General features: G+C 38.8%; 1 protein-coding gene across 3 annotated transcripts in view; it reads right to left on the bottom strand.

Annotated features, from left to right (window-relative positions):
* Positions 1-15689, bottom strand: part of ARMC1 (armadillo repeat containing 1) — a 44645-nt gene that overhangs the window by 14353 nt on the left and 14603 nt on the right. For all 3 annotated transcript variants that reach the window (XM_063450407.1, XM_063450408.1, XM_063450409.1), the window contains exons 2-3: positions 6125-6327; positions 3104-3195 (exon numbers count right to left, since the gene is read on the bottom strand). In XM_063450407.1, the coding sequence (XP_063306477.1) occupies positions 3104-3195; positions 6125-6286 (254 nt within the window). In that variant the 5' untranslated portion in view covers positions 6287-6327. The remainder of the gene's footprint in view (positions 1-3103; positions 3196-6124; positions 6328-15689) is intronic.

The following is a 15689-nucleotide window of genomic DNA, read 5'->3' as shown; positions in this document are numbered from 1 at the left end:
AAACTTGAACCTTGTTTATAGAGGGGGACGCTATATATATATATATATATATATATATATATATATATATATATATATATATATATATATATATATATATATATATATATATATATATATATATATATATATATATATATATATATATATATATATATATATATATATATAAATAAATGTCCCGCACTCAATGTACCGGTCTTGTACTTGCCTCGGTGCTGCCTCAGCCTTCAATACATACCAGTGGAAAGAGTGCACTCGAGAGGTCTTCATATAAAAATATAAACAATTTATTGTGCCAAAATTCAAATTTTGGCACAATAAATTGTTTATATTTTTATATGAAGACCTCTCGAGTGCACTCTTTCCACTGGTATATATTGAAGGCTGAGGCAGCACCGAGGCAAGTACAAGACCGGTACATTGAGTGCGGGACATTTATATATATTTATAAACAGCGTCCCCCTCTACTAAACTCCAGTCCCCCCTCTCTATACCAACTCCTAGTCCCCTCAATATTAACTCCCAGTCGTCGTCCCCACGACTAAAACCGAGCCATTGTTTTTAAAACACAAAAAAACACAAACAATATTAGCCAACAAGCAGACTCCACTCGCATTGCAACTGGCAGCATGCGACTCCGAGTGTCCAGTCTCTGGTATACCCCTAATGGCGCCGTCCACACACTGTGCCGAAGCGGATCCTTCTGCTACGCCTTTAAACCCTCTGAAGGTGGAGCACGTTGATGTCACATCGGAATGGGATGTGACGCTGCATACCTCCGTGCACCTCCAGTGTCCAGCAGTGGCCATTGCAATACTGACCAACACAAACACACACTCTCTGACAGACATACACACTCAAATCATTTTATTTGTTGCTCCCTACCTTAGGGAGCTGGTGTGGGGTCCAGTGGAGAACTTCTGTTGGGAGGTCTCCTACCTGCTCCTCACTGCTCCCTCATGTGCGCAGTTTAGTGATGTCGGCATGATGTCATATTCCGGCAACACCACAAAGGGCGCGTGCGAGGGAACAGTGAGGAGGCCAGGTAAATTTTTAGCAGAGTACGCACCTGCAATGTGGGGAGAGCAGGTGCCTACAATGCCTTAGTAAGCATGTCAAACTCGCGGCTTGCCGGGCCGCAAAGATATTCATTGTGGGCTGCATGTGGCCTGCAAGTTTGACATGCTTGCTTTAAGGGATAAGTGGTTTATCAATTCCAAAATGTATAACCTTACCTAGTTTTGTTTTCATTACACTGACACAAGACATTTGATGCCCATTTCAAGGTTATTAATAAACAGATTAAAGAGAAATTCAACCCCTCAGGACTCCAATTTCTATTTTTATCCAACTTGAACATTTTTAATTAACCCCTAGACTTTGCACTTGGTCGTGAAGCAGATGTGGAACTCAAGAACTAACAATGCAATATCAAGAAACAAATGCCATTACAGTACAACTGGACGTGTATAGTGTTTTGAATGTCCCTTTCATGTTTGGTTATAGGTCCCTATGTGTTAAAGCAAATAGCTTGCACTTGCTCTGTTAAAAAAGCACTATAGTCACCCAAACCACCCCATCGCTATTAGGATGTCTGGGTCCAGTGATGCTGTCATTTTTAACCCTGCAATGTAAAACATTGCAGTTCTTTTTTTATAAGTTGCAATGTTTACATTGCTGGGTAAAATCCATCTCTAGTGACTGTCTTCCTGAGAGCCAACTAGAGGCACCTCCAGACAGATCGAGTGAAACGCAATATGAGAATGAAATGCTGCTGGTAAAAGCAATAGATTGGAAGAGCATCCTGTTTTGCTGTGTTATGAGAAACATTGGATTACTAGGATTAATGTATTTTAAAGAATTTCTTTATCGCTTTATCAAGCAGTACCAATTCTGACATATCCCTCATGGTTTCTCAAAAACCCGGAGAAATGGCAACTATAAAGGTTGAGTATTCACTAAGTAATACTGTTAACAAAAAGCAGATAACTAAATCAGGCATAATCTGATGCGGATGTGGTGGATAGGACTCAACCATTAAATTTTTTCTTTATATTTTGCTTCGATATGCAGAAATCACACTTCAATGGAGAGATCTTAATTATCAGGTTAGAGTAAAGTCACTTCTCATAAATGTCTCAGGAAGCAGTAAGGCCCAAAGATACATGCAAGACAACATTGTCCACAGCTTTTCTCAGGAATAAAAAAGTCACAGCTAATTATCTTTACTAGGGCACATTAAAATGATTGCCATATCTAAATGACAACAATTGAATGACTTCCATATATGAAAACTAGTTGTGCATATTTTAATAATTGTCATATTCCGTTGACAACAACATGACTTCCATATACGAAAAGTCAAATCCATATACGATTTATCAAAGTAATGCATTGGTTGGAACCAAGAATTGCTCTTCTTTTTCTTAGTCCGTGCAAAGTTATTACAAGGTTGAAGGCACATTCAACATTATATGTTTTATTTACAACGAACTCCAAGCTGCCATGATGTTACAACAAGCCCAGTGGTTTAAAATAGTGACCACCAACCTTGTCTTATGGCATGGCAGCATCGAACCATGAGATCTAATTTTTAATATGAGGAAATGACACCAGCCATGACGTTATGTTTTTGTGCCCACACCTAAATAAGTTTAAGAGAATGAGTGGAAAAACATAGCCCCGGTGTTGTCCTGTTCCATTAATATACTAGCAGAGTATGTACCAGCAAAATTTCATGACTATCTCGTAATGCACTGTACCTTCCTAAACATCACATTTCTGTGAAGCCTTTCCATTAACAGCAGCTATTCTCTTGCCATATTTACAGAAATAAAAGATAATTATCCTGGGGCCAAAAGGTTTTACATACGGGCCTTCAACCTCTTAAAGTCTAATTTCCTTGACTAATTTTACTGAATAATCACACTTCAAGAAGGAACTTTCTGAACACAGTACAGTGCTACTTTAAGACTTTAGACTTAAAGCTTTATTAACTAAATTCACAGAATTTTGGCTTATAATTTGCAGTTCCCGTGTCAATTTTACATGATTCCAAGAGACTAATCCTTGCTCTATAAGAACAAGGCATTTCACTTACTTTTGTATTAGATTTTGTAGACTTAACATCATGCCCAGTTCGCTTCTCATCTTTTCTCTGTTCGCACGGCATTCTGCTAAATAACGGAGAGCCTAAAACAAAAAAAATGATTTGAATAAACAACTGAAAGAAAATGGATGGCATACAAAACCACAATCACTCTTTTTAATGCATCTCCTGGCTTACCCTTGCACTGGGGGTAACCATCTTTAAGTCCTCTTTGGGTTGAAGCATTCCTTATCTTCTCAGACAATTAATTTAAAGGTCTCAAGCAATCCTGAGTGCCTACTTGAGGAACCAGTCATATGAGCATGATGGCGTAAATCATAATAGACTAGGTCTTTAATACCTGTGGTTGGATAAGCTAGTTGTTTTCAATAGACTTTAAGATGGCTGCTACCATGAAGCAAGGGGAGACTAGGAGATGTACTGAAAAGACATTTACAGACTGAGATATTTAAATACATATACAGACTATGACAGGCTGTCTATTTAAATAATTATAAATAATATAAAAATATGAAAGTGCTTCATAAATGTAAAACTCCAAGCCCCATAACTACTACAGCTTGAACAAATAGGTTTCTTAGCCAGCCTATTATAAAATTGTCCTGGAATCTCCGACCAATCATTACAAGAGAGGTTTTGAGATTTATTTTTCAAATGTGACATAATTGTGGAATCTGAAAGGAGTGATAGCAGAATAGGTCGTGATTTTTGTGTAACATTGTATTGGTTCATGGTTATTTTTGTGGAAGGCAATCCAGGATCCTCTAGACAGACATTTTTTTTTTTTAGATTTTTGAGTGTTTGTTTATATTTCTCCACTATAATCCTGAATAATAGGTAGCACATCTGGCATAAGGACTATTACTACCGTGTGTAGGGCAACATGTTTGGGTTTGCTTCTTTCGTAACAATTGTTTTTTTGGATGATTTTACCTTTTTAGCAATAAAACTGCTGAATGGTTTGAAAATTAATGAGTGTACTGTATTTTTAGTATAAAAGGAGATTATTCCATGGCTTATTAAAGGAACTCCAAGATCATCTGCTATTTATCTATAGATGGTAGAGAGAGTACAGTAGAATAGCGGATTTGCTGGAATATATATATATATGACATAGATTCCTTTGAGTCTGTGTTTGCTGTATACAACAGCTTTGAAACATAACTTAGGAAAAGATGCAAAGCCAGTATATGTGTGTGTGTATATATATATATATATATATATATATATACACACACACACACACACACATATATATACACACATATACTGGCTTTGCATCTTTTCCTAAGTTATGTTTCAAAGCTGTTGTATACAGCAAACACAGACTCAAAGGAATCCATGTTTAAATTGGAATGAGGCAAAAATGTGATTCTTTGTTAAACTAATTTGCATATGTACACCCAGAATCCTTTGCGGTAGTAACATCACTGCAGATTTGTGATTTCTGTGGGAAAAGCAGGTCTTATGGCTTGCCTGGTGTGCAGATTTTTACACACACACACACTAGAGTTACCAGAACAACTACAGCTTATTGTATTTGTTCTGGTGAGTAGAATTATTCCCTTCAGGCTTTTTTGCTGTGAAAATGCTGTGTTTACATTACAGCCTAGTGATACCTCCAGTGGCCACTCCTCAGATGGCTACTAGAGGTGCTTCCTGAGGCAGCAGTACCATTCAGTGTCTCCACCCTGTGCATGGAGACACTGAATCAATTAATCTTTACACGGAAAGTTCAATGCATCTCTATGCGGAGATGCTAATTGGCCAGAGCTGTGTTTGGCTTGTGCTGCCTCTTTGACAGCCTCTGCCAATCCAATGCTTTCCTATGGGAAAGAATTGTGATTGGCTCAGATCCACACTTCTGATGATGTCAGCCAAGCAGGCAGAGCAGGGTCAGAGCCAGCAGCAGACTGGTGTAAATGTACGATTTTACTATATTTAGGGGGGGCTAGATGGTGGTTCTAACACTATAGGATCAGGGATACATGTTTGGTTCATTTAATAAATAGACAAAAAGTTTTGTTTAAGGACCAACATCACTTTATGCAGTCATGGCAATCTATTCTATAAAGTATCACATTGGAGTTTTTGCACAAACCTGAATCTAATATAATAAGATAGAATCCTATAGGGTGTGCAATTGTAAATTGTTACTATATTACATGTATACTTAAATGCCACTCTTCAAATGTCTGAGTATGTGAGCATCACAGAGTGATGAGGTCACCCCAGACACAGCAGAACTATGTTGTTAAATGAATACTTACCACCAAAACCACTACATCGTAATGTAGTGGTTTTAGTGCACAGATGATGTCCCTTTAGAGAAATTTCAATATTCACATTTGTCTTACAGCCACTCATTGAACACCTTGGATTTTAGTATGTCCTCACATTCATCATTATCATGCACAGCATGACAACAATAAGTATGTCCAGTGCTTCTCTTCTATGAGAAGCATCAGACTGGCTGAGCACAGCAACTGCCGCACATGCATACTATATCCCCAATAGAAGTACTGCACTGGACAATAGCCAACAGAATAGATAACATAATGGGAGATGGAGTAGCTGTAGTTTGGAGGCTGTCTGGTGCTGGAATAAATTTTCGTTTTTTTAAACCAAAGGAGACCCGGAATCTAAACTAAAAAAAAAGCAACTCTCTTTTGTTGAAAATCAATAAATTTTTTTTAGAAAATATAATGAGTATTCCTTTGTTTTATTTTTTTTATTTCGACAGTACTACTCACCCTGTAAACATTTCAATAGAGTTTATTCTGCAAGAGAATGATAAATATTCCCTTTCACAAAAGTGACAATTCTGCATTAGCAACCCCATTTAAAAAAATATTGACTCTGATCCCTGCAGAGCTGTGTAAGCCTAATAGCCAGGACATCATACTTTAATAAGGTCACAGTATTCAGATTGCAATGTTATAGTGTATCATTTGTTTTAAGAAGTCATATTCTAAACAACAATACTATATGAATGTTCATTATGATTATTACCAGTAAAGCTGAGTAAACGACTGGAGGGTTGGGATGGTCGAGGAATAAAATGAGGCCTGGAAGACAGCCTTGGTCTTGTACAATGGCTCTTCGGTTTAAAGGGTCTGAAGCCAGATCTCGCAGCTGGTTAACGACTGCTAGTGCACTAGGCTCCCCACTCATTGTAGAACAGATGGTATCTTAATGCCATACGCAAAGAATACCTAAAGCACACCCCAAGGGAAAAAATGAAAAATTAACATTAGCAATAAGTTATTCAATATTTAACATTTATAATTAAACACAATGTTGACGACAATTTATTTATATACAGACAAGCATGACGTTATTACAATGAATTTCTTACAGATGCAAAAATGTCAGTAGTATTGAAGTCTAGCACTGGGCCTTTAAACTGTCCATAATCCGTTTTTCCTAAATCCATATTTGCTTTTAGATCCTTGAAGGAACAGTGGGCACCGCATCCACTACACCTTACAGTGGCTATGGAGCAAGGATATTCTGATTGAATCTCATCTGTTCTTTGTAAAATTGTATTAACACCGTCTGAGACAATTAACTGACTCCCCCCCCCCCCCAGCACTCAAAGCACTGCAACTCTGCGGGTTAGTCCAGCGCTCTTAGAAAACCAATTTCATCAGATTGGATTACAGTGACTGTGATAATGCAAATGTGTTAAACATGGGTTATCAATTCAGCCAAAAAGAAGGCGGTCACTGGGAGCCTAACATTTTGTCAAGTCATTCCAAAAATGGTTTGAAATTAAAACAGGGGATAGCATCTACGGATTCTAGTTAACAGAACAAAGAGAAAATGTTACATCTTAAACATACTGAGACCTCTTGCATTCAAGTACAACTAAGTGCGCTCATCACTGTAGACAGACAGATGTAGCAGTCATTTGTATTAAAAAGGGACACTATAGTCACCAGAACCATTACAGCTTAATGTAGTGATTCTGGTGTGTATAGCCCGTCTCTGCAGGCTTTTTAATGGGAACACGGTCTTTATCACAGCAGTATATCTAGATATCATATCCATCAATAGTGTTATCGGGTTAGTTGAGACAGGGATCCCACATTTCATGGAAGTGTTTGGAAGCCTCATGAATCTTTGCTGTCAATTTGACTATCTTTTATCATACTCTGTAACTACTGTTGCAATGATGTCTGGGAGCCAGATGTATAAGGATGGAAAGTTCAGGCCAAACAGGTCATGCTCCAGGTCCACCCAATGCTTACCCTATTTGTGCGTGTATGTTTTAGATTTGTTGTGCTGTGTGGTAACAATGAAGAAAATGGGGCATTCCTAACCCCTTTGGATTTCTTTCGAATATACATTTTGTGTTTTTAACCAGATGAAGTGGTTGTGATCCAAATGTGTTGATGCCTGGAATTCCTCCTTAAGTCATTAATAGTGGGGGGCAGTGTAAAGCTATAGGGATTCCCAAATAGAGGCATTAGGAGATGCAGAGTTGTGGGGGGAATGTAAGGAGTTTTCATGGACACTCTAAGCACTATAACCATTTCATTTAATATCATTGAAGTGGTTATAGTGCCTTGAGTCACCTGGTTTAACATTAAAAGAAGAAGATGGCACTAGGTGACTTCTGATTGTATAACTTTAATGGCACAAAGTGGCTATAGTGTCCGTTTAGCTCTATTCTTGACTGGGTGTGGAGAATGTAATAGCTTTGCGCTTAAGAGTGTACGGATTTAAAACCAAATATAAACAATTACTAGAGACAATTTTTTCTTTTTTAAGGGTGAATCATTGAAAATGCACAATTAGCAGTCCTCACATACTAGACAAAAGAACGGGAACATCCTTAAAGGAGCACTATAGCGTTAGGAATACAAACCTGTAAAGGGTCCCTAGTCCCCAGTTTCGTAGCTCCCCATTCCCATTCAGTTATACCATCCTCTTTTTTTTTTTTTAATTCCCATCTTCCAGTGCTTGAATCAATGCTTTCCTATGGGAAATTGGAACAGATTTGACATCTTCATGCAAAGTATGAGGACGTCCAACGTTATTTCACTGAGTAAAATGCTGTTAGTGACCAGAAACCAGGAAACCTGGCAATGTAAACATTGCAGTTTCTCAGAAACGCCAATGTTTTACATTGCAGAGTTATATAGACGGTGGCAGTGCACCCAGACCTATTCAATGAGATGAAATGGTCTGGGTGCCTATAAAGTCACATGAGGAATTAAATATCAGAACCCACTGCAATGCAATCCTTTATCTTCCAGCAATAATACTTGGGAAAAAGCCAGAAGAACCAGGGCTTTAATAAGGTAGGTGTAGCCTGCTCAGGAATTATCACCTCATGGGTACTGGCATATCCAGCTGCTACCTATAGGGTCACTGCAGAATGACTCCCTGGTCGCTAAGGTGAGAATCCTTCAGTCGGTCGCCCTTGGTGAGGCGCCGTGTCCAGAGGCTTCCATCGGGAGAGAGGCTGAATTTCCCATGGGCTGGGGTACTAGTAGACCCGAGTAAGCCAGAAAAGAAAAAAAAAAAGACAAGTCAGACTGGTCAGACTGACTCAAATATATCTGCTGAGTTCATAAATACTTTTATGCCAACCACTGAATAACAGCTTAACAATGAACTTAACATGGCAAAGATGAGTCTGAAATCTTATCAAGTATATTCAAAGTTGTGTTACGTGGAATTCCAAGTATCGGGAATAAATGTGCTTAGGTGCAATACATGTAGAAGATTTCAAGACATACCAATCATTCCTGAAAGAACAAGTGGCTTGGTATGTTACCATGACAAAAACAAACTGTTCACAAACAAAAACTGCAGATGGATTATACTCCATGACATACAAAAATCCCTGTATTTTCATATGACATTATTACAAACAGCATTCTTAAATCTCCCTAGTAAGTATTGAAGGGGCACACCACTACCCAAAATAAATAAATAAAAATATCACTATTTAGTGGAAATATCCCTATGAAACCATTAAGGCATTTAATTCAGGGCTCGACAAATCCCTGGCACTAGGTCGCCACATGGCGACCAGGAAATTTGCGACTGGGATTTGTAAGCCTGTTCAGCCCCTGAGGTGACCGGCTGCCTGCGATTAGAGCTAGGCAGTCAGCTCACGCAGGGCTGAGGCAGGCAGGCGGACGGTCAGCTCATTTAGAGCTGAGGGAGGGAGGTTGAATGAGCGCGGTGGTGGCGAGGGAGCTGTAATATGACATCATTCCGGCCCCGCATCACTACACAGGGCTCTACGGAGCAGAGCAGGGAGATTACTGCCAGGTCTCCCAAAGGTAGGGAGGCTGGGTGGATTTAAAATAATAAGAAAAAAAAGTAATGATTTGTGAATGAGTGTGAGTGTTGCAGTGTGTGTGTCTGTCAGTAAGTTTGTGTGTTTAGGCGACAGACTCTCCCTTTTTCCCACGCCGTGCTGGTGACACCGTGTCTGGCCCCACCTCCATGGCTGAGATCAATCTTGATGATCTCAGTCAATCCAATGCTTCCCAATAGAAAAACATTGGGAGACAATTGTGCATGCATGTCAAAACACCATGCTGCGCAATCAAGAGCTCTTCATAGAGATGCACTGAATCAATGCATACCTATAGGGAGCATTAACGTACCACTGACCCAGGAAGCACTTCAAGAGGCCGTCTGAGTGACTGTCACTAGAGGGGTTACCAGACAGCAATGTAAACCTTGCCTTTAGTCAAGCCCTGATTTAATTATGCATGGTTTCAATTGGGTTTATCTAAAATCAGATTGCAAAGGCTGCAGATATCTTGTCTGGAACCTTAGCAAGCTCTCCCCCATTACCCCTTTTCCCCAGCCCAGTCTGTACAAGGAAATGACCAGAGTCTTCACAACTGAGACGTCTCTGATTTTGAGCTGGGAGCAGGGTTGAGAAAGGAAGCAGGGACCAGCCAGTGACGCAGAGGTACAATGTGCACTGTGGATGCCCGCTCACAGGCATACTGTGACTTGGGCGAAGGTAGGTGCGCTCTTACAAAGTGTGCCTCCCACTTCCATTCTCTCTCTGTGGAGCTAATGGAATCAGGAATATAACCTAACAGCCAGGGATGCGTTTCTGCAATTATTTTTACAAGTGACAATTTCAAATTCTGAAGTGATTTATGTATGTGGAGTGTTCCTTTTAAACTTTATGGCAACTTTGAAAACTAAAATGTGTTTTTAACACTACAGTGTCAGGAACACATAAAAAAGCGAGTACTGAATTTGAACAGATCTTTCGATGAGGCCAATTACACATGCTGCAGCTCTGCTCTCTCAAACATCAGTCCAAATTGTACATTTGGAATAAGCATGCCTTATGCAGAACTTTGACAAAATTAACACAGGCAGCACAGAAAAGTAGCATTCCAGCTTCCTGACTTACATAAATTTTAGTTGTTTCACTTACAAACCATAATCAGAGCTTAGAATGGGTGCACCCTCTGCACCATAAACTTTTCAGTAATGACAAACTATTACGGTGCTTAGAGTGACCCTTTAAATGATATTCATCCTTACCACCCACTTTATGGTGCCTGAATAACGGAGTACAGGTTATATTGCCACTTTTAAATGGCAGAGTTGTAAATCAAAAATAAAACTAGAAATTTGAAATGGGTTTTATATTGAAGTGAAACAGACAATCTTAAGAATCACAAACACTACAACTTGTTCTAGTAATTTTTGTGCTCGGAGTCTATTGGCGTCATCCACTATTTTTCTGTAAAACGTTTTGAGGAAGAACAGAAACATTGATTCCAGCATCTGTACTGAGAATTGCAATTCGTTACAGTTAGTTACATGGGCAGGTCCAACAACCTTCTTTCCCTGCGTGCTGCCATTTAGGTAACCACCGGTCTGAAGCATGCTCTCACGGGACGGAAGATCACACTGCTTTACAAATCCGCGCATTCAACTGAGATGATATCGGTTGTCATTGACTGGGCATTGTGCTCCTGACCAAGGGTCACTTAAATCATTGCAAGCAGGGAGGGAACCCTGGAGGACCTGTGTCAATTAAAGCAACCTTGGATGGTAATAATTATAGGGTTAGTGTTTCCCACAGTCTTATAGTACTAGAACAACCACAATGTGCTGTAGTTGCTATGGTACTGAGACTGCTCCATTAAAGTTGTGTACCTAGGAAAGTTCTTGGTTCAGTTCTTGGCTAAACAACCATTGTATGTGACAATACTACCATTCTGATAGGACAGTTGAGAACAATGTTGGTTGCTTAAAACACACACACACACACTCTCTCTCTCTCTCTCTCTCTCTCACATTGGAATCTTACACCTGTGGTCCTTCTGTAGTACCTGAGCCACATGAAGGTGCCTAGAAAACACAGAACTTAGGTGTTTTAGTTTAGCATCATTTTGGCAAGATGCCTTTTAAGGCACGGAATTTTGGAGGCCTTAATAGGTGCAGAGATCAGGATCGCAGTGACATTTAATTAAATACTGTGGATGAGTTGCCCTATTCCACCATACGTTACATCTATTTGGTGGTGGCTGCAGAGATCCACATCTACCTATAATTTAATCAGTCTGCTGCTTAAATATTTAGCATCTATTGAATCGGTGCCCATTAAGGCATACTATTCAGCATTTTTTATGTTCAGCACCGTTTAGGAAAGATGCCTTTTGACTCTGGAGGCTTTATTAGGTGCCCTCGAAGGAATGAGGCTTAATTTAGTATTATAAACTCAGTTACCCCATTCAAGTATATACATCTATTTGGTGGTGTCTGCAGAGATCCATATTTACCTACAATGTAACCAGCCTGCTGCTTGTATATTCAGCATCTCTTTAATCCTGAGCTTTAGGTACAATTGATGTGTTTCTTTTCTCCTTCCTTTGCTACTTTCTAAGAAGTAGGTAACAGAAGTCACCCATGGATAGTTATATTGTTGCAATTGTGTCACTATAAGCCAATACTTAAAGCAACTGCTCAAAACCTTCCCAGTCACTAGTTATTATAGACGTTAACAGGTTGGAGCTGATATATATTTTCACATTTTCTTTTGGGGTAATTTACCCGATCTGTATATATTTATAAAACCAAACTTTTCTCTGTAGATGCCCAAGCGCATGTGTCCAGATGGCATTAGTGCAGTGCAGGTATGTTTTTATTGTTTGTTTTAAACGTTCCCCTATGGAGTATGGATTTGCCCGTGTCGTTTATCATACCTATATTAATGGGGCCTTAAAACCGACACCCCACACTACACTTATCTCTTCAATATAGTTAATGGTTACATATAACCTTTTTGACCTTTCTGAGCCAGTAAAAGTTGGCTTAAGACATATAACAAAATTAGCTTTTAAGACATGGGCAGATTAGTTTCTGTAAAACACCATGTGATGATTCCAATCTTAAAACAATTACCTGATTCATCTGCATTTTTTTTTGGCTAAAACCTTAAACGACTATTTGACCTATAGTGTCAGGACTACAGGTTTGCATTCCTGACACTATAGTTTTCCTTTAAGACCTGTATTGTTTAGCTATTTTGATATATAATTTTATACACAAGTAAAAACTGTACACACAAACTAGTGTTGCAAATAGTATGAATAGTACAGCCACTGGCATAGCATAAAATATTTTAACAAAGTAATGCAGTTATGGGGTACAAACACAAGAATATAAAAATAAACCTCTGTATGTAGCATATGAGAAGGATCCTTGTCAGATTTCTCTAAATCTGTCTATTGGGGTTTAAATTATTGCCTAGCAATACCACTAGTGGCCGTCACTCAGACTGTCACTAGAGGTGCTTCCTGTGTCTGTGCTCCTCGGTCTCCACACTCTGCAGTACTGGAGACCGTATCTCCAGAAGGATATTGATACTTTAGAGAGAGTTCAGAGAAGGGCTATTAAACTGGTTCATGGATTGCAGGATAAAACTTACAAGGAAAGGTTAAAAGAACTTAACATGTATAGCTTGGAGGAAAGACGAAACAGGGGGGGAAAGGTTTTAAAATAATATCCGGAAGTATTACTTTACTGAAAGGGTAGTGGATGCATGAAATAGCCTTCCACCTGAAGTGGTAGAGGTTAACACAGTAAAGGAGTTTAAGCATGCGTGGGGGATATGAATAAGGCTACCCTAACTATAAGATAAGGCCAGGGACTAATGAAAGTATTTTTAAAAATTGGGCAGACTAGATGGGCCGAATGGTTCTTATCTGCCATCACATTCTATGTTTCTATGCATGGAAGCGCTCAGCGTTCCCCCATAGATATGCACCGATTCAAGGCATCACTATGAGGAGATGCGGATTGGTGCAGCACAACGTTTTGACATGGAGACAGAGCCAGACACAGCATAGGAAGATCAGGGAGTAAAATCACCTTTTTACTTTTAAGAGCTGGAGACCTAAATAGTTATCTTATCACTATAGTGTCAGGAATACATGTTTGCGTTCCTGACACTATAATGTTCCTTAAAGTAAAATACCTATGTGTGGCACTTTATATAAAATAAATATTTTGACCTGAATTTTCCAATTTAGTGTCTATTTCACAAATACCATTTTATGAGCAAACTCCTTAGAAATCAGGCAAGTTCAGAGGTTTGTATGGCTCTTTTAATTCCCACAGATTGGCGACCACTTGAGAATATGATTTAAGTGTTTTCATTAAATAAATAGGTAAGACTTGAGAACATTATCTAAAATGTACTGGCTTATTTATTAATTTAATGTTCTGCAGTAACATTTCAGGTAAACAAGGATGTTAAATTTATCTTTTACACCTTCACGCAGCCAATTGTGCCAGGACATTGCAGCCATATAATAAAATCTTGTATTCAACCAGTGCAAAGAAAATGTATTTGTTTCAAACAAATTTTGCTTGCAAGGGCTGCAGGACAGCAGAGCTAGTGCTACCATTTTAGCTCTGCAGCTGCACAGGCCAGTTTGGAGATCTACATGTACGGCTGAGTGCTCCAGCTGGGACCTGTTCTCTACAGAGACTGGAGCATCAGGGAATAAGGATTGAAGCCCCTCTCACTGCAAAAAATTTAAACAACTAGGGGGCTCAACTATAAATAATAATACCAAAATTATATATACACACACATACAAGCAGCATTGTGCAAGGTGGCTGGACAAAGAAATACACACAATCTACCCCCCAACCCTAATTTACCATGTCACATCACCACCCCCATACACAAACAATCACTATGTCAGTCATTCCCCCTCACACACAGTCACTTCCCCAATACTAACAATGTCAGATTCACATTACCATACAAAGTCACAGTCACTCACTGTTACAGACACGATCCCCAGACATTAACCCTCATCCTGACACAGTCATCCCTCATGCAGAACACAGCCTCAACATAAACACGACACACACACGAAGACCACAAGCAACACCCCCCCTAATACACACAACGATACTCATTGCCAGACACACACAGGTGCCAATATTCACAGGCAGTCACATACTGTGATTGTGTGTCTGTATCTATCAAAGTGTATATCTGTACATCAGTGTATTTATGTGTATGCTAATATCAGAGTGTGTATATGTGTGCATCCAGTGGCAACAAGGCTGCAATGTGAGGGTTATATCGTATGAGAAATGTTGTGGTATTGTGGCAACAAATACAATATACATGTGAGATGTGTATTTATATACATAATATACACACACAATGAATGCATAATGTATATGTGAGAGAATTATAGCCTTTGCGGGGGAAAGTTGGCTACATAGGCTGAAAAGAGACATGTGTCCATCAAGTTCAACCTTCCTCATATCTATTTTTGCTATTGATCCAAAAGAAGGCAAAAAAAAACAAACCAAAAAACAATCAAACACAGTTTAAAGCAACAAACTAGGACAAAATTCATTATTGACCCCAGAATAGCAGTCAGATTTATCCTTGGATCAAGAAGCCATTATCCTACAGTTGAAAATGTATTTTATTTATTTACAACAATTATATGTAACTTCATTATTTGTTGCATTTATTTTTTCAAAAAGTGATTCTGTCCAACCAAAATGTTTGTTTTTGTTAAATGATGTGCCATCTATGCATACTGACGGGGTTAAATATTAATTCTGCAGCAATCAAAAGGTTTCCAATCCATTGGTTTCCAATGTGACTGCTCCAATTTTAGAACTTTGCCTGAAAATTAATCATTTATTTCAATTAAAATATGTGTGTGTGTGTGTGTGTAGCTAGAAAAAGCACCTAGAACTAGCTGATAACTGATTGTGTTTACATACACCACTCCACCCATTTGCAAACCAATTCTTTCACACACACAAAACTGACAGATAAAGAAAAAGAAAAAAAAATATTGAACAAAACATGTGACAACAAATGATACCAAGATATAGTAAAAAAGTTGGTAACTGTCACTGACATGTCACCTTATAAAATAGGTATTTTGGAAAAGTAACAAACTAGTTTGAGACTCATGCTATTTTGTGCAACTAGGGTAGTCGTGGCAGTTGTCTGGTGTCCAGTCTTTCAGGACTACATTTCCCATCATGCTCTCATAAACTTCTGGCTTAAATGTAATATTACAAC

Source organism: Pelobates fuscus, chromosome 4, assembly GCF_036172605.1.
Source record: "Pelobates fuscus isolate aPelFus1 chromosome 4, aPelFus1.pri, whole genome shotgun sequence".
Classification (NCBI taxonomy): Eukaryota; Metazoa; Chordata; class Amphibia; order Anura; family Pelobatidae; genus Pelobates; species Pelobates fuscus.
Note: the sequence above shows the minus strand (reverse complement) of the source record. Positions and strands in the feature narration are given on the sequence as shown.